At 50.8% G+C, this 26,657-nt stretch overlaps 8 protein-coding genes across 9 annotated transcripts; 5 read left to right on the forward strand and 3 right to left on the reverse strand.

Annotated features, from left to right (window-relative positions):
- Positions 1 to 4,090: 4,090 nt before the first annotated feature.
- Positions 4,091 to 4,622, reverse strand: L3040_008121 (uncharacterized protein; the record flags this gene model as incomplete). The annotated part of the gene is made up of 4 exons (XM_066157330.1): positions 4,091 to 4,137; positions 4,247 to 4,441; positions 4,494 to 4,508; positions 4,613 to 4,622. 4 exons carry the CDS (start codon positions 4,620 to 4,622, stop codon positions 4,091 to 4,093), a joined length of 267 nt encoding a protein of 88 aa, XP_066010454.1.
- A 136-nt stretch (positions 4,623 to 4,758) lies between these two features.
- On the forward strand, positions 4,759 to 6,433 carry L3040_008122 (uncharacterized protein; the record flags this gene model as incomplete). The annotated part of the gene is made up of 4 exons (XM_007290969.1): positions 4,759 to 4,921; positions 5,019 to 5,129; positions 5,214 to 5,953; positions 6,002 to 6,433. 4 exons carry the CDS (start codon positions 4,759 to 4,761, stop codon positions 6,431 to 6,433), a joined length of 1,446 nt encoding a protein of 481 aa, XP_007291031.1.
- A 1,246-nt stretch (positions 6,434 to 7,679) lies between these two features.
- On the forward strand, positions 7,680 to 8,584 carry L3040_008123 (uncharacterized protein; the record flags this gene model as incomplete). Its single annotated transcript, XM_007290970.1, has 2 exons — positions 7,680 to 8,045; positions 8,159 to 8,584. The coding sequence occupies 2 exons, from the start codon at positions 7,680 to 7,682 to the stop codon at positions 8,582 to 8,584; spliced, it is 792 nt and encodes a 263-aa protein (XP_007291032.1).
- A 2,973-nt stretch (positions 8,585 to 11,557) lies between these two features.
- On the reverse strand, positions 11,558 to 12,573 carry L3040_008124 (uncharacterized protein; the record flags this gene model as incomplete). Of its 2 annotated transcripts, none has more annotated exons than XM_007290971.2 (2): positions 11,558 to 12,353; positions 12,419 to 12,573. In XM_007290971.2, 2 exons carry the CDS (start codon positions 12,571 to 12,573, stop codon positions 11,558 to 11,560), a joined length of 951 nt encoding a protein of 316 aa, XP_007291033.2. The 2 variants fall into 2 exon arrangements, with proteins under 2 accessions (XP_007291033.2, XP_066010455.1); XM_066157341.1 differs by having other exon boundaries at positions 11,558 to 12,360; positions 12,419 to 12,440.
- Positions 12,574 to 14,033: 1,460 nt separating this feature from the next.
- Positions 14,034 to 15,428, forward strand: L3040_008125 (uncharacterized protein; the record flags this gene model as incomplete). Its single annotated transcript, XM_066157348.1, has 2 exons — positions 14,034 to 14,615; positions 14,664 to 15,428. The coding sequence occupies 2 exons, from the start codon at positions 14,034 to 14,036 to the stop codon at positions 15,426 to 15,428; spliced, it is 1,347 nt and encodes a 448-aa protein (XP_066010456.1).
- A 2,861-nt stretch (positions 15,429 to 18,289) lies between these two features.
- Positions 18,290 to 19,829, reverse strand: L3040_008126 (uncharacterized protein; the record flags this gene model as incomplete). Its single annotated transcript, XM_007290975.2, has 4 exons — positions 18,290 to 18,542; positions 18,700 to 19,124; positions 19,353 to 19,408; positions 19,562 to 19,829. The coding sequence occupies 4 exons, from the start codon at positions 19,827 to 19,829 to the stop codon at positions 18,290 to 18,292; spliced, it is 1,002 nt and encodes a 333-aa protein (XP_007291037.2).
- Positions 19,830 to 23,000: 3,171 nt separating this feature from the next.
- L3040_008127 (uncharacterized protein) lies at positions 23,001 to 25,544 on the forward strand (the record flags this gene model as incomplete). The annotated part of the gene is made up of 3 exons (XM_007290976.2): positions 23,001 to 23,339; positions 23,452 to 24,180; positions 24,288 to 25,544. The coding sequence occupies 3 exons, from the start codon at positions 23,001 to 23,003 to the stop codon at positions 25,542 to 25,544; spliced, it is 2,325 nt and encodes a 774-aa protein (XP_007291038.2).
- Positions 25,545 to 26,300: 756 nt separating this feature from the next.
- L3040_008128 (uncharacterized protein) lies at positions 26,301 to 26,619 on the forward strand (the record flags this gene model as incomplete). Its single annotated transcript, XM_066157359.1, has 2 exons — positions 26,301 to 26,386; positions 26,460 to 26,619. The coding sequence occupies 2 exons, from the start codon at positions 26,301 to 26,303 to the stop codon at positions 26,617 to 26,619; spliced, it is 246 nt and encodes an 81-aa protein (XP_066010457.1).
- Between the last annotated feature and the right edge of the window lie 38 nt (positions 26,620 to 26,657).

Genomic DNA, 26,657 nt, shown 5'->3' on the forward strand with positions numbered 1-26,657 from the left:
CGTTTTAAAGTTCTCGATTAAAAATAAATAAATACAATTCTATCGCTTAGCGCGGTTATACATTAGACACACTTTATTCCTCCGATTGTGTTTAATTTTACTACAATTACTATAAGAATATAGCTCTGCCGGCTTCTTTAGCATATCCTTAATCTCTTTCCTTTTTTTTTAGTTTGCTTTTGATTTAATTTTTAATTTAAAAAGAAGCGCAGTGCAAGTCTTATCTATCTAATCTAAAACAATATCGTCGACCTTGATTGTACGCATATGATTATTAATAACAGTCAATTTATCTCTTTCTCTTATCTCTTCCTTTTTAATAACGCGATATTAGCTTTTATTAACTACATAAAAAGGCTCTTACATATTATCAACTTATTCTTAAACTTCTCGTTGCGCAAATCGTATTGTCGTAATAGCGTGGCTGCAAAGTAATCGCTACTTTTGAAATTGTCCGCAAAAGCAATAAAAATCTTAACAACGAACGATATGAATACGCTCTCCGACGCCGTCGTATTAGCAGCGAATCCGTGCTTTTAATACCTTATCTCTGCCGTTGTGCGCAGTGATTAAAGCTTGTTGAGCGCTTTTGCGAGACTAAAGAGTATTAGCTATAATTTTCTTCCGCGCAAAAGGTGTGTATCGCTAGCGGTCTGCCATCTATTTCTTTGCAGCAAGGTATGTAGTTAAACGCTTGCGCGAAGAACGATTTTAAAGCGCGTCTATCAATTCTATGATTCTTATCTCTCGAAGCTCTCGAATGTGTTTATTTTAACCTTTAATAATGCCGGAAGAATTGTGTTTGTATCGAGGTCTTAGAATCTTTTATACGCAAAACTTGCTCTTATCTAAACCCTCGATATATTCTACAGCTTCTTTCCTTTTAAATAATTGCATCTTTGCAATCGCGCGATTCTATTGTGTATCGTTTTTTGCAAATGAGAACGCTTATCAAGCTTCTTTAATTGCTTTCTTATTCGCATGCTTCGTAATATTAAAGACGTTCTTTAAAAGATGCTAACAGCAATATACGTCGGTGACGTAAAGAAGAAAGGTCGCGATTGCTTTAAAAAGAGAAGAATTGCGATCGGAAATAATACAAAGGATATGTTAATCGTAATTGAGGTGATCTGCAAAAGAAAGTACGGTTTGAATAAAGCGCTCGATGAACTAAAACCAAGATTCGTCGTTTTCTAACTCTATTATAGCTTACGCAATAATAAAAGTCTCGTTGTTACTATTGCGTCCGACTGCAAGAAGCAAAGTCTGCTTGAAACAATTGCGCAAGTATATTCCGTTTAGCGCAACGAAAGGTATTAAAGATATGAATTGATTTTGCGAAGTATGCGGTCCGATAAAAATACGGCGAAATACTTTATCTTCGGTCGTAAAGAGATCGGTGACTAAAGTATCGTTGTGAGGCTCACAGCTTATATAAAGATTAGCTTCGTGTAACCGTCGGAGCTAGCAAGGAAGCTTAAGGAAGTCGTTGATTTGCTAAGCAGCTGTATCTTTAGTTAACAATCGTTTTATCTTGTATGCTAATTATTCTTAAATCAAAATCTCGATATAGCGCTGAACCTGATCGCGAATTAAAGACACATGTGTGTTTTTAGTCACCGATATCAGCTTAAAAATCAATTCTAATAGATACGCTGTCCGCGCAACTAACGGTCTTGTATAACGAACACGATTAAAGCATGTATGTTTTCCTTACCATACCGATACCGTAGCTTCTTCAGCTCGAACGTCGTAATTGCAACGAGCGCGCCACTTGCATGTATCGTTAAAGTAGCATACGTATCTCATATGAGTCTTCTCGCTATTCGGACACTTAAGCTCTTATCGCTCGTGAATAGCTTGATTGAGTACTGCGTTTTTAAAAGCTTTGAGATTATGAAATACATCGCCTTACTGAATTGAAACAGGTTTCTCTTAAGAATCTTTAAGAAATGGATTTGTATTTATATCAGAATCGAGTATACCGAAGCCGAGGTCGTCAAATATAGCGTCCGAAGATTGTAATAAAGCATCTAAAGCAGCGTCAGTAGTAAGGATTTCCGCTATTGTAGCTAAACAAATCGCGATAATAATACGAGAATTGCAATAGTATAGGATTCTAGTATAAGCGGCATTACTGAAAAAATTTTCTTGTATAAAGCAGCGAGTAGATTTGGCTAGGCGGGCCCACTTAAAAAGTAGGTTGAAGCATAGGAAATACAACTCCACTTTCTTCGAGGCATGGGAAATAATCGACCCATTCGATTCCTTAGATCCCCTGTATACTTCCTCGCAGCCTCAGGCGCGTGTAACTGACAGGCCTGGAGAGGATCCCGCATCTCTGCTCTGCGTATAGGTACCGTATCCCAATACCGATAAGCTAGAAGATCAATCATATCACCCTTCTAGTCCCTGCTGTGATAGATTTCCACACAGAAACAGTCGGACGAGTCGTGAACGAAGCAGTTCTCTTCCAGGAGCATAGGCTGTTCAGCCTTATTGAACCAGAAATCCCGAACCAGCCAGAGACTCCTCTTCGGTAGCAACTGGCTAGAATCCAACAGCAGCTTGGATATGGCAATGAACTTCGCCCTCCCAGTGCTTTTCTGCTAAGCAACACACTACGTAGGAGAAGAACTTAGCGCTTGGTCTGGGCTCGAACCAAGCGTTCCCTATTCGCCTCCATCATGAGTTTCACTGCCCGATTTTTCGTTTCCGGATCCCAGTTATCTTTGGTCACCGGATCACACATTCCCGGCAGATTTCGCACTTGATCACAGTTTCGCTGGGCCACCACCGAATCCTGCAGGAGCGGTTCCAATGGACACCGTTAGCGGTTTCTGGGACCTCCTATTTCCATTCGACATGCCGCTCACGTCTTTCAACGACGGTCCCAGCCGGGAATTCGACACGCCGTTGTATGTGGGATCATGTCCCCGCCGAAGCCCTGGAAATGACGGATACTACGGTTTTCAAGAACACGTGGGATCTGAGAGGTGCTCCTTGGACAGGACGGGACGGGTCGCCGGCGGTGGAGGATCAAGCATACCAGTTCCAACCTTCTGCTCGGACTCCAGCTTCTAACAGCAAATGTTTAACAACATCTCGTCACTCATTTACAGCGTCCAGGTCCAAGCCCACGTCCAGATGCAGCAAGTCTGCCAAGCCCTCGGCCTCGAGATCCGTCTCGCCACCGCATTCGTCTCGCGGCAATGACCAGAGGCGTGTTCTCAACAAACTCGCCTGTCGTCGGTACCGTCAGAAGGGTGTCGATCGAATTGTCTCTCTTGAGACCTCGCTAGAATAAATGCAGGAGGGGCGGGATGGGTTGAAGTTGAAGTTTGCGAGATTGGAAGCTGGGCTGGGAGTTCTGCCTGGATTGCTACGGAAATGAATGAAACCACGAGACGTGGGCGAGATGGATGATGAGAGCAAGGAGAAGGGCAAGGAAAGAAAGAGAGAAAACGGGAGAAAAGAAGCCGTTGACTATGTCAGTCACAGGCAAGAAACGATTGTAGCATTGCATTCCATCGTATGGGCACGGTTTATTCGGCCTCTGCCTTTGCCCTCCATAGAGCTTCCTAACCAACTGAGTGGTTGATGGCTGGATAGTAGATGCTACAGGACATTGCAATAAATGAATGAGTACAGACTTGAAGCGAAGTGAACATGCATAGCATTAACAAGAGATTTGAAGCTTCGAAAAAGCTCTGCAGTGAGTAGCATACATGGGATTCGGAATGAATACACCACTGCGCACCTACCCAATTCAACAGAGCCAGTCTTCACCGACGATTGATTCATGTGTTCTTCTATGCGGGCGAGCATCAGTGAACTGAGTGAACTGTTTGGGAAAATATGATGCTGGATTCGACGGGTGGAATTGAACTCATGAACAAGCTCATGTTCCAAACCATTACTCCCAGCCCAACCGCATACCTCTGCACAGATAGAGAGTGGTGTACCCAAGCCCACCAGGCCAAGTTTCGTCGTCGTTTCCGTGCAGCAGCAGTAGATGCTTCCATTATAACGCCTGGATATGTACAGCCCAGCCCCTCAACCAACCCCTCCACCGTCTGCCCCCATCCCATCACTTGTCCTCGAAACCTTCGAGCTTCTTTCGCGGTTCGGTCGGAACTGTCGCATCGTCAGCAGCTGCTCCCATGGCCCAGCCCAGCGAAGTCCAGCTCTTCACTGCTCTCTCTATCCCCATCCCCATTCCAATCCCCGTCCTTCCAGCACCTACTTGGATATGTCAGCGGGATCTCGGGTCTCTTGTGATCCCCCAGCATGTTCCTGATGGGCGGCACAGTCATGGCTACCACAGGACCCATGCTGCCGATAATGAGCGAGTAGAAGATGGCGGGCTTCTCAATGGAGGCCCAGCGGAGGTAGCGGATGGGTTGCGACCAGAATCGGGGGATGGCGTTCGACATGGTGGCTGTCAGGGTGAGCTGGAGCACTGGCTACAATAGGGGACATTGAAGACGTACAGTATAGAAACGCTCCTCAATATGAAGGCGCTGTGATGTATGCGACTGTTGTTTGAAGCTGACTTGCCTTGAGAGCATTCCCGAGACTCAGATTGGAAGCTGATCCAAAGTATAGTCACGTGCATCCATGGATCAATGTTCGCCCGTTGACCGGCATCTGTGAGCATCGACATACGTTTCCTAATTCCTAAAGCTCCAGCCCGGCGCGTATCGCATCGCATCGCCCAAATTCCCATCACAACCACCATAACACCAACCAGCGACGATGAGGTGGTCACTGTCCTGCTCCCTCTCCCTTCCTGCCATCCTGCTGGGGATTACGTCCCTGGTGGAAGCGCTCAATTACGAAGGGCACTACCGGGCGCTGGTGCTGCTGCAGTCCCAAACAGACAAGGCCAAATACTCGAAATATATCGCGGATCTCGAAGGTGCGAGTCTCCCGGGAATTTCCAATTATTTCCAGAAGGATTAGGGCTCTCAACCAATGACTGAAAATGATCAATGTTGATATTCTTCCGCCTGCAGATAGAGGGTTCTCCCTGACCTTTGACTCACCAAAGAACGACTCGCTGGCTCTGTTCCACCTGGGCCAGCGGACATTTGACCACGTCCTGATTCTCCCCTCCAAGACGAAGGGTGCGTAGACAGCATATACGATATGATACAATATCTTCAATCGCAGGTTGAGTGGAATGTGGTGCTGATCTGTACTCCCCCCAGGACTCGGCCCCAACTTCACCCCCAAACTCCTCCTCGACTTCATCAATAGCGGCGGCAACATCCTCCTGGCCCTCTCCTCCTCCATTCCCACTCCGACGTCGCTCGTCTCGCTGCTCCTTGAACTCGACATCCATCTTCCCCCTGAGCGGACCTCGTTGGTCGTAGACCACTTCAACTACGATACTATTTCAGCCTCGCAATACCACGATGTTTTGCTTGTACCTAGACCTGACGCCATCAGGCCCGATGTGCAGAACTTCTTCAAGGGCAGTGGGGCTGGTGACGAGGTCATTGCGCTCCCTGGAACTGTCGGGCAAACGCTCGGCAACAACAGCCCATTGCTGACTCCAATCCTCCGAGCTCCCCGAACCGCTTTCTCCTACAATCCCAAAGAGGAGGCTGAAGTCGCTGAGGACCCATTTGCAGTTGGTCAGCAGCTATCGCTGGTGACCGCGATGCAGGCACGCAACTCTGCCCGCTTCACTGTCCTTGGATCGGCCGAGATGCTCGAGGATACTTGGTTTGATGCCCAGGTCCAGCGCAGCGTAGGTGTCGGCGGTGCGGGAACAGGAGAGAAGAAGATCGCCACTTCGAACCGAGAATTCGCCAAAGAAATCACTGGCTGGACATTCGGGGAGATTGGTGTCTTGAAGGTCTTCAGCATTGAACACTACCTCAATGAGAACGGTGTCAAGAGCAATGACACCAACCCCAAGATCTACCGAGTGAAGAACGATGTTGTACGTACCCTTCTCCCTGTGGGATGACACCGTGTTAACTCTCCCCAGACATACAATATCGAGATTCGCGAGTGGTCTTGGGACGGCTACCGCGCCTTTGTCCCTCCCGCAGGCGACGTTATTCAACTAGAATTTTCCATGCTATCCCCCTTCCACCGTCTCCCCTTGAAATACGTAGAGACGCCTTCTGGTTGGGGCATTTACACCACCTCCTTCAAGCTGCCTGACCAACACGGCATCTTCAACTTCAAGGTCAACTACAAGCGACCGTTCTACACCAACATTGAGGAGAAGAACACGGTCACTGTCAGGCACTTTGCCCACGACGAGTGGCCCAGGAGTTGGGTCATCAGCGGTGCATGGCCTTGGATTGCAGGTATTGGTGCGACTGTTACTGGATGGATAGCGTTTGTGGCGCTGTGGTTGTGGAGCAAACCCGTGCCGTTGAAGCTGACGACGAGAGGGAAGAAGGTACAATAGATAGTAGCTACGAGGGAGTTTACCTGTATGATATTGCTACAAAAGTTTCAAGTGTATATGGACCGATGCAATGTCTATCGGATTTTGATTATTTCAACTTATGGCTTGAGCTATAATGAATGGTCTTTACGCAGGGTTTGCTGCTTTCGGAACGGATGATACATTTCTACATTTCTCGCTTTCAATCCGGGATTCGCCACCAACCCGGCTAAGCGAATCTCTTCAGCACCACCTTTCGTTATAAAGCCGCGCCTCGTCCATCTCGTCCATCACCTATCGTAACTCAGCAACATCCACCTCCAGTCCCCGAATTCAATGTTCCAACTCGCTCTTTCTACGCCCCCTTATTCTTTCCTTTCCAAGCAACTCTCCCCTCTCCCCCTTCTCCCGCCATAATCCAATTGACCCTTTTCTTTGGATATTTCTTTGCTTCTTTGAGGATTGAGGATTGAGGATTGAGGATTGAGGATTGAGGGTTGAGGGTTGAGGGTTGAGGGTTGAGGGTTGAGGGTTGAGGGTTGAGGGTTGAGGATTGGGACTTTGGGAATATATATTTAAATATGCATAATAGTTGCTTGCGTTTTGTAGATTGTAAATTCAGTGGGGATTTGAGACTTTGGAGGGTTTGTGTATTTGGAGGATTGTGTATTTGTGTATTCGTGATTTGATAACAGTGGTAGGTAGGTGATGGATAGATAGATGGGTAGGTGGAATGAGGATTGTGAGATGAGGTCGATGTTGCGATTATTATGGCTATAATGTGACTTAACTTATTAGAAATACATTTCTAAAGACGCAATAAATCAGAGCGGATAGGGATTTTTAGAGAAAGGTGTATTGATGACGCTGGATTGAGATGGAAATGTGTCTTAAAATTCGTTAATCCTTTGAATCACCGGTTTAGTATGTTTGAGCTTAACTACCACTCGCTCTAATTCTTTTTTATAAAGATCTGGATTGAATGTGAGCATAGCGCTTTTGATTAATAATGTCGGCGTGATATCTATCGCTAATCGCCGCGACGACTTTTGATATGATATATCGCTTATCCCACTTTTCTGATGTTTGGAAAGATTGGTGGGGCAACGGCGGGGAAGCGAGACTCGCTTCACCTTCACTTCATCAATTACATATGCGGCTGAAGTCGCACTATTCTCAACATCAGCTTCAATCCTCGACTATTATAATCTTAGGCGAAACAATCCCATGTAATATTTTCTGTCTTTCAAGACCCAGCAAGATAGCCATGACCAACCTTTCCCTCCTCGACCCTAAAGTCCTCTCCTTCATTCGGAGTCCCCGCGCCATAGCGATCCCCCTCGTCGGCGCCTTCGTTACCGCTTCTATATGGAGCATCAAAGACTACCGTGCCTTCCTCGCTCTCGGACGAGGTGGCATCCCTTATAATTTCTTCGGGTGGGCACTTCTCACCATCTTCGTACGGCCCTTTGCGCTCCGCGAAGAAGAGGCCACGCGGATGGACGAGTATCCGCGTGAAGGTGCACACGCCTCGATCGAGGCCTTGCAGCCAAGGAAGGGGGAGAGGGCTGTATTGAAAGGCATTGCGCCGCACCGTCAACTCACACAGAACGCGCCAGAGGCGATGAAGAAGGTAGGCTGCCTAAAAAAAACCCCATCTCATATTACGTCGTTACGTTACGAAGATCACGTGGTGAACATCTATTGCATAGGCTGATATAATGCTCCGGTCGTCGCCATACATAGCTCTTACACGAAGTCTTTGACGAGATGGTCAGCAAGCACCCCCTTCTTCTCAAGAAGAAGCGGTCCCTGTACGAGCGACACCACGACGCCATCTTCCTGCGCCCGAGCCTGCTCCAAGACGCGAATTCCTCGGGAATCCCAGACGCGGCGCGGATCTCGCGCGGAGAAATCGGTCATGTGCACGAGGATGGCTCCATGCACTTGTACTTTTCACCCGCGGACACCCGGCTCGTGGTGGAGCGGGGCTGGGCGGAACGGCACCGGCTGGCACGCACGCGGCCGTTGCTGGGACGGTGGAACTTGTTTGGCGTCACGAGCACGTATGTGATGGTTTACGGGCCGAGGGACGAGGATGAGCTGGCGATTGTGAGGGTGTTGTTGGAGAGTAGTGTGAGGTTTATGAGTGGGAGGGAAGAGGAGCTGTAGTTGTACCTTGTTGATGATTATTGATTGATATATGGAATTCAGCAGCGCCGGTAGGAAAAAAAAAAAATGTCGGCTGAGCTGGCCAATCTAAATTTTTTTAATTGCCCGCTTTCTTCCTGAGATAAAACTATTTCTGACTTCGTTTCGGATTAACTTGAATCCCGATATCCTCTCAGCACCAGACTCTGTAATATTGAAATATGTACAGAGTACAGAGTAACAACGAAGTTTCAATCGTTAAAGTAGCCGCACTGAGACTGTAAGCGGAGGTATCACCGTTGTTAGGGAAGCATGGTTAACGCCGCGATACGTTGCTTGATCCACAAGCTTATGCTGGTATGATCTTTAACTTTCGGCTAAAAGTAAATAGTCCGGCAACAGATCTCGGCAAAAAATTCCAAAGTGCAGAAAGACTGCTCGGTTTTGGCAGGTGATACCGACAAGCAAGCAAGCAGGGTCTGGCTAACATGCTGAAGGGTGGCAGATCGCTAAAAGGTACCTTTAAGGTTATCTCAAAATTCTCCGTGTCAATTACCTCTAGCCGCCTCTAGCCTTAAAAAGGCCATGCTACGGCCCACAAATTTATGCGACCTTTCTGAGCAATCATAGGAGGCAAGAGCTATCGAGGATAACGCGGGATTCGTGGGTTTTGTAGGTCTCAGAATGAATAGGCTCCATTAGGAAATTCTACGATTTGGTTTCTCGCTTGACCCCGAAATCCCGAAGAAAGGGGCGGAGGATTTTGAAATAACCTTAAAGGCAGGTAGGGGTTATTTGAACAGTCAGCTGACCATCTGATGACGATCTCTTTTAAGGTTGGTCCCAAGAGGTTGGCAGAGCTACTAGATCACCCTAGGTCGGTATTTAAAAGCGAACAAATTCTTCTCATCGGTCGCCACCGCTATAAGCTCCACATCTTGTTTATTCCTACTATGCCTTGTTCCCTGACATTATAATAAGTGCATCAACTCCCAGAACTGCTGCTGGAAGGACAAGGCGGCCTGTGGCAGACAACACAGTAGCCGCTTACTCCCTAATCATTGCTGCCTTCCTGCATATATGAGCAACTACTGCCCTGTTGGGGTCACTGTCGCCTGCGTAAGTATCATCGTCTTGATGTCCAAGTTCTTTCAGCTAAGCTTCAACAGAATACCGATTGCGGCAGCATCAGGCCACCAGGACCTCGGACCTGCCCTAACGCCCCAGGCGCCCCCAACCAAAGGTGACTGCTCTTGGACGGGAATCATGTACTTAGAAGTCTTCTTCTAGCCTTGAGGGCTCCCCATAGTCTTTATGGAGCTACCGAAATCCAAATGTCTCTGCTCTTTTAAATCTGTTCCGCTTCCATGTATATCCATGTATCAAATCCCATAGCCAGCCACCAACATTGGCGTTACGTGTCAGAGATTTTTATCTATCAAGGAAATCTTTTCATCCGAGTTCAGACTGGCTACCAACGTTTCCTGAAGATTCAGGTTGTATGAGCAAGGTTCATGCCCTTTCGGGTTCAATGTGTTGTGAGCCCCAGACCCTTAAAACTAGAATTGCGGAAGGCCATCCGAGGATAGAGTCCTTCTTTGCATGCTATACAGCGAAACAGCAATTGGCCATCCGTAGTATTGCATGGAATGTTCCGAAGCTTAGATCCAAGATTATGCTTGATACTGCGTGGAAGCGAAAAAGCTAAGAATAATATCATATGATAGTAGTAGTAATAGTAGTAGTCGTAGTATTGATTTGCGTCTGGCGGACTAAAGGGAGGCGTGCGTTCCTCGTCTTAGGATCTCCTAAAGGGCACGGAGACGTGCGAAGCGAAAGGACTATAGACAGTCATTTAACCAAACGACCAAATATCCTCTCGAATACCTCCGAATACATTTCGAAAAAGTTGTTATAAGTGAGTGACGTTTAAGCACTCCGTTCCTTTACGGATAATATCGATAATGCTTTTAAACGAAAAGTGTGCTCGATCAAAATCTAAAATTCGATACTCTTTTCCGACTTTGAGAAAGCGCAAGTTCTTTTGACAAGTGACAAAAAGGTATCGAGCCTATTATCCAGATTGAGTAAAGCAGAGCGAAAAAAATTGCTCGGATCGAGCCTTGGTGCATACACACTTCGAAAAATTTGAAAGTACTCTTTCGGCGAGCTCTCTTCATCCCGATTCCTTTTCTTTCGCTTTATCGTCGTCGAGATCGCGAAACGAAACGTCACTTCTTTTACTACGCTCGCGGATTTGAAGCCCTTTTAAGCGTCTTATCTATATATTCCACCTTTCTTAACGGTGTCTGCCGATTTAAGTAATCGTGATTTTGTAAAAATTCGAATGAGAGCTGTAGATGGCTGAGGAAGTGCGCGGTATAAACGTGTATAGCAGATTGCCGTAGGCAAATATCGAATAAAGTAATTGAAAGTATCAAGGAAAAGAAAAGGCGGCGCGGCTCGTCAATTATAGAAAAATCTTCGGTTTGCGTATGCGTATGCGAAGGCGGTTATTGTTGTTGTTGTTGTTATTGTTGTATTTATTAACGCCGGGCGGGTATTCAAAACGCAATGCTTGGACCCAGGACCTCCCATGCGCTATATGCGTGTTCCGACGAAATGTGTGTGGAAATAGCGATGTTTCACAGAAGTTAGATAGGGTTTTGCTGGGAGACGGCGGTGGCTGTTAGGTTATAAGGAGTGGTGGTCTGCTCGTCCCAGTTGACGCTCGGGCTATCAGGATTAGTAGACTTCTTTCGAGTTCTTCGAAGCCCAAATTTAGTACTGATATAGTACAGAAATTCTTTTAAGTGTTTCTCATATCAAGTCCGAGACGGGGATAAAGTGTGTGTTCTGGGTCAATTGGAGAGTTACATCAGCTTGTGGAAGCAATCCTCCCGCGTCTATTGGACAGCCGCAGCCACTGATGGAAGTAGTCATTAGAGTGCTCTCTGGCTTTTTCTGCACATTGGGGGCATCTTAGTCCTTCAGCTACTTTGACGCAGACCTCTGCGGCATACCTCGGAAGCCTTCCTCCCGTTCGTGCTCGCCGGCTGCATCGATTCCCGAGCCATCGCTCCCTGTTCTGTAGTTGCTGACTGATGAGCACTTTTCTCCCAGCTCATGAACATGAAAAAAGCAGGCATGAAAGCCCTTAGCTGCCACCCCATCATCATAGTAGCCCCTGACCCTCGGATCATCCCTCAATGTGACAGGCCGGTACCATTTATCGCTCGACACCTGCAGTGAACTTCTCTGGAACGCCGCAAAGTCCTTCAGGAACCCCGGCACCTCAAATATCGGCTCCAATCTCTCTGGCGTATCTCCAAAGATCAACCTGTAGGATACCAGCGCCGCAACCAACTTCCGGATCGGTGCATCCTCCGCACACATTGTGCCCGAAAATATCCTTCTAATCTGGTTTAAAGACAGCTTGATCCCTCCGCTGCCGTACCTGACGTGGCGGTACATGTTGTCTTGTATGAGGTCCATGGAGTAGTTCTTCAAGGTATGGCAACTGATAAGATCGCCAAAGAGGTAGACATCGACGAGTTGGTCGAGATATAGATCGTCTTCGGCATCCGCGCTTAGACGCCCTGTATATAACCAATCAGACACGAGCTGGAATAAGTTGGGCTCAATGTCAGGGAGGACTACTTGAAGGGTGGCGCGCGAGGCGAAGATCGTTGCGAAGTAGGGAGAGATGGAGCAGATGCGGGAGCGATCGAGGAGAAAGACCGTGTGGAGCGCGCCGACGAGGACTTTAATCTTATCGGGGGTCGCAGTTCTACAAACTCATTAGAGAGGCGTTGTCAGCCATGCCAAATTAAGAGGAAGAAAGAGCATTCTTACTGTGCAGCCGCGCCCGCTTCATTCTCAGAATTGATACCGCCGTATTCCCCTATCGGTACCTCATCATTCGGCTTATCTGTACCGGGAGATTGTGAGGAAAACACATCTTCTTCTGCATTTCGTGAAGATTCGTGGCTCGATGCGAAGCATTCCATGGCTTCTTCGGGGTGTGACATAATTCTTCGGTGGGGCAGACGTAAGGCCGAAGGAGATGCTGTGATAATTGCTTCTTCCTCCTTCAAAAAAGTTTGATCTGGGTCGTTGTTCCTCGGACGTTTGATCGAACTTGATGATATTTAACGATATCCAGAACTTTGATTGAGTGATGATGTTGAGCTGGGTCGCAGTTTCTCAGACCTCCCCTGAGCGCCGTAAACAAAGCCAGCAGATTACGCGAGGTTCCGACGTTTACAGCTGATGTGGCGCCCGAAGTGGAATTTGCTAGAGAACAACGATGACGCAAGTATGTCTCTTGTTACCTTCAAGCAATAACGTAGCGATGAAAGTCGCGATTATTTTTCCACATAGGTTCCAGCGCAGCAACAAAATGTGTGCAAAAAAGAAGACAATCTGCAGGATTCGGGGTTTCCAGAGCCGCCACCAGTCGAGGATGATTTGGGCATCGCTCGTGGTACACTTCGCGTTCTGCGCGCCGCTTTGGAACTCAACAGGCTCAAGAATCAAGTGTCTTCTGGCTTCAATGGCTTAACTTGCCGTGGTCGACTGCACCCAAGCCCTCGTCTCCCGTTTTTGGAGAAATGAAAGCCTTTTCAAAGACTTCTACGGGGATCCAGATTCCGGATCTACGAGCCTATGGCCACAGAACCAAAGTATATCATTCAATTGCTTGAATTCAGCGTTGCGAACCTCTTGCTAATCATTTGGCCAGAGACAGATCCTCCTCGAAGAACCACGAGTGCCACCCGAGAAAGTCACTACCTGGAACTGGAAGTTGCTGGCCAGCCAAGACACCTAGCTGTCCATTGTCTTCCGTCTAACACGAGAGGCTCGCCACGAGGGTTCGCGCTATTACTATATGTGCTAGGATAGGCTATGAGAATATAAATCGAAAAAGGTCTGCGAACCTACAAGAGCAGGGATGGTGAGCAGTGATCAATGAAGGAAGGTATAGTACATCCTTCATCAACCTTGAACCTCGACCCCTCGAGGTACTGCAAATTATCTAACTGTAATGCTATGCTACAGAGCTCACTTTCCACTTTCAACTAGGGGGGTACTTTGTCTATGGCGACCTGTGCAGACACGCTCTATTGCGATAGATTCAGGACTAGCTCGCAATCACCATAATGCAGATAGATAGCTCATTTCAATATCGGTCGATAGCAAGACATAATTTCAAGCCAGTGTTTCTATGTGGAGTGCACCGGCAACGGCTTCTTTTAGATTACAAACAGTTATATAACATGTTCCATCAGAATCCGCCTTGAGTAGAGTGGAAGTCGAATAGACATCTCTCTCCAACTACGCTAAAAGTGAACCGAGACCGCGCTAACGAAATCCCCAGCGCGGCCGAGTCGATATTTCGACAGCTCAACTTCGATCTCGAGTTTCCAGCTTCACAACAACACCCAGGTCGGAGTCCCCCGTTCTCAAGATGGCGGCTCCGCAGCGAAGATCGAAGATCGGCCGCTATAAGCTTGTCCGACGAAAACGTCTCGGGACAGCCAGGGTGATCTGGGCATTGACGCATAACACCAGCGCTCCCCGACTCGCCCCCAAACCCAGACTCGCTGTCAGGCACGGTGTCAGATTTCCGAAAGTTTATACCCACGTCGTTGCCATTCCGGCCACTCAAGGAAATCGCCCGGTGACGGGGCCTGTGACGATGGCGAAGAAGATTCACGGGCTCAAGATGATGTGCAAGGTCGACAAGCTCGTCGCTGGTTTGAGCACTGCGAGTAGAGATCCTGAGGTCGAGCTCAAGGAGGCCATTCAGCTAGCTTTTGAAATCCAACCTCCTTCTTCTGTACAAGAGATCGTGAAGACGCGCCTCCAGTGGCTGCTGTCACGTCTTCCGCGTCTTCAGATTCCTCACGATCCTATCACGACCCACCCTGTCTTGAGGAACTTTCACCTGTTCAACATGCTTCCGATTGAGATCCGCATCAAGATCTGGGGACTGATTTCCATGGAGCCAAGGCACGAGATCAAGCACCCCCTTCTGCCTTTTTGTCTTGTGGGTGTTTTTGATTGTCACTAACAGTCCGTCGACAGGATTGTCAAGTTCACCGATCTCGTTTCTGACCTGCCCTACCCCGTCTCGGCGTGGAACTCCAACGTCGAAGGCCAATCGAGACACCCGGTCCTCCTCCAAGTCTGTCGCGAGTCCCGTGCCGAAGGCCGCCGCTACTACACCTCGTGCAGCGACAAGAGCCGACGATGGGCAGCAGGCAGCGCAAGCGGCGCCGTGAGGAACACCTACCACATCAACTTCGCCACCGACGTCTTCGAGCACGGCTCGAGCCGGTTCGCCGTCGACGAGTGGGTGCCCTCGAGCTGCAACTTCAACTTCCCGCGCTGGGTCATCGGCCGCATCCAACACGTCCGCCAGCTCCCCTGCTACCAGGCCGGGTTCGCCGAGACGCGGGACATCCGCCGCCACACCTTCCTCGCCGTGCTGCGCTACCGGGTCCGCGGCTGGGACGGCCTGCGGGACGTCACGATCCGCATGGACGACTTCTGCCGGGCGTGGGACCAGGAGACTCTCACCTTTGCCCTGGCGCGGACGGGCTACGAGGAGCGCGCCCGGCAGCAGATCGGCCGGGACAACTACACGGATCCCGGCCCGGACGACAGTCTGCGTCTTCGCGACGTGCACTTCGACATCCGCTTCGAGTGGAAGTATATCCACGGGGGGGAGGAGCTCGACCCCGTGCCGTGCAAGCCGTTCAAGGCCGTTCCGTGTACCCCGTGGATGCTGGACGCGATCCATAACCCTTGCCGGAAGCAGGTGCAAGAGCTGCGAAGCTTGCATCAGGGCAGCTTCTGAATCTGAGAAGGGCGTTGGTGGCGGTTTGCTCTGCTTGTGTTCATGGTACGTTTCGTTGGGTTGGGGGGGGGGGGGGGGGGTAGGCTCTTCGTGCGGGCCTCTACTACGGGACATACATCCATCTCCGAGGAGATCTTCAAATAGTTGTGCATAGCATAGAGCAAGCAAACAAAATTTGCGAAACACAGATGCATATCTCGATAGGCTGCTGCCTCGTTCCAGAAGCATGGCCAGCTTTTTTGATCATATTTCGATCTGGCATATGCACATCCAGTCGAAAGCAAACCACTCACGAGCTTGCTGTGTTCTGTTTTCACAATGAATATGGATGAATGCATAGATGTAAGTGAGAGATGGGTAGACCCGTTGAGAGAGAAGAGCCGGGAAGCAGTTGTAGGACTGCGCGAGGATCGACTCAGGTGAGTCTTGGCCCGATAGAGATGTGATGTCTTCGTCCTCCTGGTCGCTCGTTGCCCTTCCGCTGCTGAGCATAGCAAACAACAACGAGGATATCCTCGGATATGCGCGTCGACTCCCGCACCCTCTACGGGTACCGAAGCCGGTGAGGTTCGAGAAGCTAGGTCCGTTGCCGAAGACGGACACTGGGCTAACACGTAGGAAGTCATCAAGTCAGCTTTCTTAACACTTACATTGAGTATTCCCGGGGGGGAAAAAAACACACAATCCGAAATCTCTGCTTGCTCTATACATTAATGAGTATTCGCAGCCTTGGAGACCAGAGACCAGAGACCAGAGACCAGAGACCAGAGACCACACCCAAGACTCTACCCCCCAAGGCCCATCTCCCGCCGACGCCGACGCCGACGCCGACGCCAAGAGAAGCAAGCGATCCGAAAATCGGTACTCAACGCCAACACCCACCTACCTACCACATCACAACCGCCGTCTCCTGACTCCAAACAATCCCGCAACCAACGACGCGCAGCCACCCAAACGATGCATCCCCCAGCCCCAGCCTCAGATCATCATCGCACAGTAGTGACGACGCGAATAGGACCAAGACCGGGACCGGGACAGCGCGATGATACCTACCGTATTACTCACTCCCGTATCCCGTAACTGGGTAATCGCGAGTCGATAATGGGGGGCTGAGCAGAGGCGGAGTTCCGGACCTATTTTGCAGTCCTGCGTGGGAGTCTCGAGCGGCGAAAGGGCACGCACGCCTCTGCCGCAGCGAGGAGTTGCGGCACACGCAAGAATGGGAAAAGAAAAAAGGGGGCGAAGCACTCTCTCTCTCTCTCTCTCTCTCTCTCTCTCTCTCTCTCTCTCATCTACAAGCGTTCAGCTACGTGAAACGCTTCTTTAAATATACCGGTACACGTTTCGATTTCCTATCACATATTTACATATTTCCAGTCGTCTCATAGCAATCCTACCGAAACAGTTTTGGTTTGGTTTTTTTTTGTTTTGTTTTGTTTATAAATAAATAAATAAACAAAAGAAAGCCTCGGCGCCAGCCAGCCAGCCAGCCAGCCAGCCAGCCAGCCAGCCAGCCACACTCACACAGCCACTCTCTCGCACTCACACTCACACTCGCACCCGCACAGCCACGCTCCAAGCATGCCTGCCTGCCCGCCCGCCTCTCAATATCTTTTTGTGGTTTTCCCCTTGACGATCTGAAAAAGGGCGCAGACGACAGTACAGTAGCTCTCGCTGCGGCACGCTTTCTAAGGGCCTTCGTGGATCAGGTAGGATAGATGTATGTATGTACCGGTCGGTACCTACCTAGTATGGATCTCTTTAGCTTAGCGCGTCGTCGTACTGCCTGCCTGCCTGCCTGCCTGCCTGCTTGCCGTAAGTAGATACAATAACAACAACAACAACAACAACAACAACAACAAAATCCCCTCCCCTCTCCTCTCCTCTCCTCCCGCCAACACCCACCCACCTACCCACCTAGCGCGAGAGCCACCCACTCTATCTATCTATCTACCGGTACTACTACCTATTCTCGAGATCCGCAAAGGCCAAAAGCCAAAGACCAAAGACTAAAACCAAAGCTCAGAAACAGATAGAGTACCTACGTACCGTACCTACCGGTTACCGACCTATGAGATCTTTCCATCCCGAGCACACACACAACACACACACACAGCACATACCCAGGATACCGGTACTGCGCCTTGCACTACCCTACCGTACCGTACCGTACCCGTACCTAGATCGATCAACTCCCCCACCCCCCACCACCCCCCCTCCCTCCCCCCTCAAAAAAAAAAAAAAAAAAAAAAAAAAAAAAAAAATTATGATGAAAGCCCCTCAAGCGCGCCGCTTTTGAAAGTTGAATTTCCCACTGTCGATAGAGATAGAAAGAGTAAGTAGCTAAGCTAGCGAGCTAACCAGCAGGCAATCAATCCATTAATGAAAATCTATGTCTCTCTCTATCTATCCATCCATCCATCGTAGATATCGCACCTACGATATCCCGATTTGACTTTTTCCCTTTCCCTCTTCCTCTTCCGCTTCCTCTCCCTCTCCCTCTCAATCCCTCTCAATCCCATCATGACATGACATGACATGACTTGATATGATATGATATGATACAATAGAATACAATACAACGCGAGACAAATACCATTACAAAATATCTACAGGGGATACGCTTGCCTTGCCTTGCCTTGCCTTGCCGTGCCTTGCTTTGCGCTACATGACCCAACTCCCGCCCAGGAAACCACTCCGCCGAGTCTGCCTCCGCGGCAGGACCCAGGGGAGCGTCATTGCCAAAAAAAAAAAAAAAAAAAAAAAAAAATTCAAAAAAAAAAATTAAAATTATGAGAGAGCTGCGCGGTGCTCTCCGCGGTTCCAGGAACGCCAGCTTTAAACCCAAATCGAAATCACAGTCACGCAGTCACCAGCCCGATGGACAACTTCTCCACCCCGAACGTCACGTTCGCACTACTCGAGAAAGCCTCGGTGCCGAGCGCGATGTGGCCCATGTACAGCGACGGGGAGAAGGTGATGCCGCCCGGGAGGGGGAGGGAGGAGAGGCGCGCGAGCAGCGGGAGGATGTCCCCGGTGAAGGTGGGGATGTTGTCCGTCACGGCCCAGGTGAGGACGGTTTGGTTTTGGGAGTTGGAGCCGGTGTAGAGGGAGCTGGTGGTGGGGGTTAGCGAGGGAGGAAGTGGATAGGCAGAGGGGGGGGGAAATAAGGAAGTAAGGAAATAAGGAAGTAAGGAAGTAAGGAAGTAAGGAAATAAGGAAATAAGAAAGTAAGAAAGTATGAAGATAAGAAAGTCACTCAGTAACTCACAACTGGGTCCCATTCACAACCTGCGTGTCGACCACGCCGGCCGCCAGCCCGATGGGCTCCGACCCCGCCCCGAAGCGCGCCAGCCACACCATGACCTCGTACTGGGCCGAGGTGCTGTCCTCGGAGCCGGCGCGGTCGGCGTCGAGGAACATGTCAAAGGCGACGTTGGTGTTGGCCAGGGCCGCCGTCAGGGCCGCGACGTCGGTCGTGGCCGCGGGGGCGTCGCCGACGCTGTAGGTCCAGGCCACGTCGAGGGCGAGGGAGGTGATGCGGTTGATGGGGAGGGGGAGCCCTTTCTTGTAGATCTGGGCGTTGGGGAAGGCGTGAACAGGCTGCGTCGCGGGTCCGGGGGGGTATTGCCAGGTGATGAAGAAGGGGGGCGCGGTGGTGTCGGTGGCGTAGGAGCCGTTGTTGTTGGCGTTGACCTGGGGGGTCGTCAGTGGGGGTAGTGGTGGTGGGTTATGAACCTCGGGGTATCCATGTGTATGTGTATATATATATATGTATATATGTATATATGCATACATATATACATATATATATATGTGTGTGTGTGTGTGTAGATATATACATATACATATACATATATACATGTACATATATATACACAACATATGGATGTCAACAGGAAGGTCGCGGTAGAGGGTACCCACATTCAAACACAACCCACCCGGCGTGCCTTCGGTCCATCCCCACGCGTTCGTACTCACTGCAGCGCAACCAACATGTCAGCCTGGATCTCAAGTATCACCACACGAATCTGAAGGGACCAATCCATCCGTCCACGCATCCATCTCAGCGACATCCGGATCTGGTTCGGCGCGCCGACCGCCAGCCCGCTCGAGCGCTTTCGTTCACTTACACATATACTGCGTCCCCTTCGACGGCGGGATGACGGTGGCGTACTGCTCGCAGTGCCGCTCGTTGGTCACCTTGTCGTTGTCGGGATACACCGTCTCTCCTCCCCCTCCTCCTCCGCCGGCGCCGGCGATGGGGTCCTCGATATTCCCTTCGAAGAGCGTCGCCTGGCCCTGCGAGCGTTTGATGGAGTCGACGCCGATGAGGACGCCGGTGGTGACTCCGACCGGGATGCCGAGGAGGACGGCGTTCACGATCCATCGGATTCCCATGGCGAAGGAGGGGAGGTGGACGGTTGTGGGATGCGCGAGTGTGCGATGTGGGAGTGGGAGTGGGAGCGGTGGTGGTGGTGGTGGTGGTGGTGGTGGTGGTGGTAGTGTGGTATGGTGTAGTGTTGGTGGTGGTGGTGGGGGTGGTGGTGAGAGTGAGCGACGGGAGGGGGGAGGAGACGAAGGGACGTGATTCAGTTTGCCCGACAGTTTGTTGAGTTGGTGCAGAACTGTACGGTCGCAACGGGAGAGAAGAGAAAGGTAGTTCGACCTAGGTTAGGAGGTTAGGAGGTTAGGACGTTAGAAAGTTAGAGGAATGGGGGCGTGGGGGCTTGGGCAGGGCAGGGCAGGGCAGGGCAGGGCAGAGCCGACTGTGCCTTCAAATGAACCCTTCGCTGCTACAGTACCGTACCGTGCCTACCTACTCATCTCTCGGGACTCCACGCAGGCATCCCACCGCACGCCTGATTTACCGGTACCAGATCCTCTCCTTTACTGTACTGTTACTGTACTTATTACCGCTACTCCCTACAGTATCCCTCTCCTTGCACGAAGAGATATCGACTGACCCATTCGACCCGCGTTTCCCGGAGAACGGCAGCTCCTGGATGCAAGGCCAAGAGAGAGCCTTGTCAATCCAGCTGCACAGACCGACCGACTACCTCCTGTACAGTATCAGTACCACTTGCTTGCTTCAGGAGACTTTCCCAGGCTACAGAAATATACTACTAGTTGTACGGTCAGTACGCTCAGTACGGTCAGTACGGTACAGTCAGAAGGACTAGTAACATGTATTCTGTCATTCGCTGACCTCTCGGAGCCGCCCACTTTATCATACTTTCTGGCCGGCGTCGGCGTGGACCCCATCCCCTAAAAATAGGACAGCGTGATACGGTCCTAGTCCTATACGTAGTACTATACTTTTAAGTGCGTACCGTAGTACTGTCCTGTAGGAGTGACTAAAGTTCACTCGGCCTCAGTGTCCTCCGTGAGTACGCCCGCCTGGTGCAAGGGGTAATACCTACAGTACAGTAGGGACACAGTAGGGACAGTAGGGACAGACCAGCCGAAAAAGGATACGTTTGCAAGCGACTAGGTTTCTGAGTCGGTAGGTGATGGGACAACAATCGATCCATCTCCCATCTCCCCATGCGAGGGGGACGAGTAAACAAACAAACAAACAAACAAACAAACAAACAAACAAACAAACAAACCAAACAAACAATCCAAACAATCAAACCCGACAATCAAATCAAATCAAACCAGACAATCAAATCACCCCAACAAACAGAGCAATCAACCAACAGACCGACAAATAGCATTCAGCGTCCCCGGATATAGATATGCATAATATAGACTTGCCGGTGGCATCCGAGCAGAGAGAAAAAAAAAGTCTCTCGCCCTCGCCCTTGCCCTCGCCCTGGCCCTGGCCCTTGCCTCTACGTCCATCGCTGTCGTCTACGTATAGTACGGTACGTACTAGTACTACTACGTTGTGCAATTGAGTTGGCAGGGCTTGGAGCCAGTCAGGAACCACCCGCTCGACCATTTATGGACCTGAGCTGGGTCCGAACATTGAGACGGTAATCGCTTGCGTATCCTCGGTCTGTTGGCGCCGAGACGCCGACGACTAGGGGGATCCGGTCCCAAGAAAATGCAATGTGTAAAGGGGTAGGTATGCTACTGGATAGTAGTACTAGGTACGGTACTACTACTACTTAATACTACTAGTAGTGCTACAGTAGTGAACCCGTTCGACTATCCGCTTGACACCGACGCTGGACGTAAAGAACTTCTCCATCTATTCATCGATCCATCTATCCATCTATCCAACTAGCTAGCCCTCACTCTTCATCTTCTTCATCTACCTTCATTTGCAACGATGGGATTCCCCCCCGTTCCCACTCATCTCTCACCTGTCCGTTCCCCTTCCGTCCTCTTTCCATTACCCCTTTTCCCCCTGTCCTTTCCCTTCCTCCCTCCCCTTTTCTACTCCTATGTACGTAGTACTTACTACTACCACGTACTAGTAGTACTACTACTTTGCTCTCTCCCAAGTATCCCCCCGGTCAGTATACCTCCACACCAAGCGCTTAGCCTCTCGCCCCCTTTCCATTCCCCAGTGCCCATCATTCCTCATTCCCCCCCCCCCCCCCCCCTCCCCATTCCTTCACCCCTCATTCCGCAAATTCTTCACATTCCTCGCCTTCTACCGTACCTATCCCCAGTCATCTCCCCTCGTGGCCGACAAACCACAGTAGAAAAACGCAGATAGACAAACAATCCCAAAGCGCTGGAAAAACGCCACCCGTAGCATAGCACAAGGCGGCCAGTTTCGAAGCGCGCTGCTCCATCCTGCCACCTACTACGTAGCGAGCGAGCCCGCTACTCCAGCCCGCCAGCCACCCAGCCACAGCCATGTGATGCACGCATTTACAACTAACTTTCTTCGTATGTAAATCATCGCGTCACGACGACTTCTTAAGCGCGTTCACCAGAAATAAATCGGAGTCCGACATGGATAAGGCAGGGGTATGAGTTGTTACTTACGGAATTGAACGGCCTTAGCGAGAAAGTGGGCGAGGAAAGGGGCCATCCGCTCCCATTCTGAAAATAAAATACGAATGAAAGTTGCTCATGTCTCCAACGCCTCTCTCCGGATGGAAGAGAAAACAAAACAATCTTATCAAGTTGTGTTAATTCAAGGGCCGGGGCACGGAATGAACCACCTCCATCGACACGACAGCCAGTAAGCCAATTCGAGTACCCGCAAATTCCAGATAAGGTAGATAAGTTATTTTAGACTTTCAAAGCCGTTCATCTTATTAGACTTTGGACCATGGACCTGACTTGAAATTAGTTATACTTCTAGGTTGACTGAGTGACTTAACTCGGCTGTGAATTCCCATTAGTCCGCGTCGGTCGTGTTCCTCCCTCGTCGACATCATCCCTTACTCTGGTGAAGGTACCCAGAACTGGTCTTGTCTACGGATGCGTGCGTAGGTAGTACTTGCTTGTTGTTTACCTCCTCATACCGACCGTACTACTGAGCGAAGACCTCCCAGGTGGGCGTGGGTGAGTCAGTCGTGCACGCTTTCAAAGGGCAAGAAGCGAGGGAGACGGAGAGAAAGAAGAGAGAGGAATTCTTCAATCGCTTCAATCCTCTCCGGCACCATGGCCTCACGCAACATCGTGGGTCTCGAGATGGCCGACATCAAGAGTAATGATGGCAATGACCACTACACCAGCGGTCTCGATATCCCCGTGGCTACGAGGTCGCGGCGGTCCACGCTTGCCAACAGCAACCCCAACAACAACAGCAGCAGCAGCAACAGCAATACCTGGTCGCACCACTCGGGAGACTCCTCTACCTGGGTAGGCGGAGGAAGTGCTGTTAGTGAGGAGTGGCCAAACTCAGCACTGCCCGAGAGGCACTCGTTCCTGGAGTCGGTGCCAGGATCTGGACCAGCAACGCCCATCGATATCGATTCGCGGCCAACGTCCCCCTGTTTTGTATGGCTCCCCTCTCCGTCTCTGACTGTGGTCTTTTCTGTTTCTGCCCTGCCATCCGGCAGGTGAAAAGCCGACACGGATCCCAAGTATCTGGTGCTGACGCCTCGAGCAGTATCAGGGCAATGGCTCTTCACAGAGCCATCACAGTCTCGCTCCCCTCATGAAGCCGCATCATACCTCCAAAAGCACCTCGGGACTCTCCTCCGAGTACACCTTCACCGAAGATTCCATCGCCCACCTACACAAACGTGACGACGTGGAAATTTTTAAGGGCTGGCGCCGCAAAGTGTCTCGATTCATGCCCTTTCTCATGTTCGGGAATACCTTCCTGTACTTTGCGTACCTGGGCTTGCGCATCGCTTGCGTGATCATGGCACAGAATTCCCAGAATACCATATATGCGGGCGCGTGGGCCTTCCTGGCGGTCGAAATCCTCGTCGCGATCCCGTCACAGATGCACAACTTCTTACTCATGTGTGGGTTGAAGAAACGCCAGCGGCCCAAACTGCGCCTGCGTGGCGAAGACGGCCCCACGGTTGACGTCTTTGTCACCTGCTGCGGAGAGGATGACGAGATCGTGCTTGATACTGTCCGTGCTGCCTGCGACCAGGACTACCCTCGGGACCGCTTCAGGGTGATAGTGCTAGACGACGGAAAGTCGGCTGGCCTGGAGGCGTACATCAACCAGCTCGCCGGCGTTTACGAGAATGTGTTCTACATCGCACGGCCCAAGTTCCCCGGGGTTCCGCACCATTTCAAGGCTGGGAATCTCAACTACGGGCTCGAGCAGGTGGACCTGATGGGCCCGGGCGAGTTCATGGCTGCGCTGGATGCCGATATGGTGAGTGATGGAGCGTTATGGATTCTCGCCCTTGTCCCCCGGCATCTCTTTCGTCTTTCCTTCTTCCGTATGAACCTCGACGCCATGCTGACCTCGACTCTTGCTAGATTCCTGAACGCGACTGGCTGCGTGCCCTTCTCCCTCATCTGCTCATTGACCCCAAGATGGCGCTCGCGTGCCCACCACAGCTGTTCTACAACACGCCCGTCTCGGATCCTCTCGCGCAGAGTCTGAACTTCTTTGTCCACGTGATCGAGCCCATCAAGGACGCCCTTGGGGTGGCATGGTGTACCGGTTCCGGCTACATCTTCCGGCGAGAAGCACTTACCGAGATCGGCAACTTCCCCACCGGATCCCTCGCCGAAGACGTGGCGACGTCGACGATGGTGATAGGCAAGGGCTGGAAGACCAGCTACATCCACGAACCGCTGCAGTTCGGCACGGTTCCGGAAGACTTCGCCGGGCACCTGAAGCAGCGCACGCGGTGGGCCGTCGGCACGGTGCAGACGGCTACCAAGCTGAACTTCTGTCTGTACGGTGACAGCGTGCGGTCGATGACCGTGGCACAGCGCCTCTTGGGCGCCCTGTACGCCATGCTGGGCATCTTCACGGTGCTGCTGACCTTGTCGATGTTCGTAGTCCCCATCGTGCTCGCGTGGGGCAAGCCGCTCGTTGCCTTCAGCACCGTCACGCAGCTGCGCTGGCTGATCTGGGGCGCCTCCGCCTCCGTGGCCTGCAACCGCCTCTGCGAGGTCGCCATGTCCAGTCCGTCTGGCTATCACACGAGCCAACGCGACTCGCGCTCCCAGTTCTGGATGTCGCCGTACCTGGCGCTGTCCATCATGCGGGCCTTCATCCTGCCCCGGTGGCTGGGCGGCAACGTCGTCGCCTTCAAGCCGACGGGCTCGCTCGGCTCGGCCCTGAACGAGCGTGATGCCCAGAACCGCAAGAGCATGCCGCGCCGGTTATTTACCATCCTTTTCAACTACATGGCCATCTTCCACTTCGTCTTCGTCTACTTCACGCTCGCCGCCGTTGCCGTCACTTCCTACAAGGTGTTCTTCGCCCCGGATACCAGTCTGCGTGGCATCTTCATCGGCCTCACCATCCACGTTTTCTGGCCGCCCATGACTTTCTTGTTCCTGGTCTCCTCGCTGTGGACGCCCATTGCTTACGCGATCGACCCGCCTGTTATGCCGGAGCGGGAGGCCCTACTCCAGCGGGATCAGAAGACGGGTATTGCGCACCCGACTGAGGCCAGCAAGCGGATCGCCTTTAGTGGCCAGGAGGTCTGGTTCGAGTTTTTGTACACCGTGTCGACGGTCCATACGGTGGTGGTGTTTGTGTACTCGTTTTACTTGTAACTTCTCTGTTTCTGTTCTGTATATTTGCTGCTTGGAAACTCGATTGGACTTGAGCCGCATTTGCATTCGCCCTCTGCAGATGCACAAATCGTGGCCCTTCCTTCTCATCGGGGGCGAAGGATACACGTATGTCTCTTGTTCGCATGGTCGTTCTCCTCGTTGATTGTATGATTAATTGTCATTTCTTGATTCTTTTCGAAGTAGCACGCAACGGACCACCGGCAGCGGGAAGCGAGGGATATTTTGAATTAATGGCGTCGGAACATTGTTTTCCTCCCCAAGGAAGAGGCGGTTGGTAATAGAGATGGAGATGGGGACGGAGATGGAGATGGAGATGGAGATGGAGATGGAGATGGAGATGGGAGTGGAATCGAGAAAATATGGGAAATGGGGATAGAGATGGGGATAGAGATCAGATGAGATGGATGGGGGAGAAGGGGAGAAGGGGAGAAGGGGAGAAGGTGTGATGGAGAAGGAGGGTCAAGGAGAAGGAGAAGAGTTAGAAAAGGAGAGGTGAAGAAATAATCATAACCCAGCCCAACCACCCAACCAATCCAACCAACCCAACCCAATTGTCCAAAACGGAAGATCACCATCCGCTCACAACATGGTGACGTCCGCGGGGCTGGCAATGACTTCATGTCGGAGTCGAAGAAGGAAGGCAGGAAGAAGGAGGGAAAGAAAGAAGGAAGGAGCTTCCAGCTTCTGCTTACCAATCTATATAATGACTGCTTACCAACCTATATTACCTATATTATGACCGTTTCTCTCAACTCAACCTCAACCTTTTCCTCGATCGACTCAACCAAGCACAGCCATTTCACACCGCATCTCATAGTCAGGTAACTCTTCCATCTTCGTAATACAATTGAATTGATAACCTCATTGACCTGAGCTGACCTCACTCCGTCCCAGAACAGAAAGGCACGTAGCCACCATGCAGGTCCAACAAATCTGGGAGCACATCAGGCCGGTCGTTTTGGTCATTTGTACCAGGCTTGTTCTCGTATACCAGGTGACCGGACTGCTCGTATCCCCTCGAGTGTCACTCGCCGAAATTTTCAAGCCCGTTTGAGTTCGATATGGACGATTGGGTCTTGCCTATCCTGTGCT

Source organism: Drepanopeziza brunnea (genome assembly GCF_022702325.1).
Source record: "Drepanopeziza brunnea f. sp. 'multigermtubi' strain 214-2 chromosome Unknown ctg15, whole genome shotgun sequence".
NCBI lineage: Eukaryota > Fungi > Ascomycota > Leotiomycetes > Helotiales > Drepanopezizaceae > Drepanopeziza > Drepanopeziza brunnea.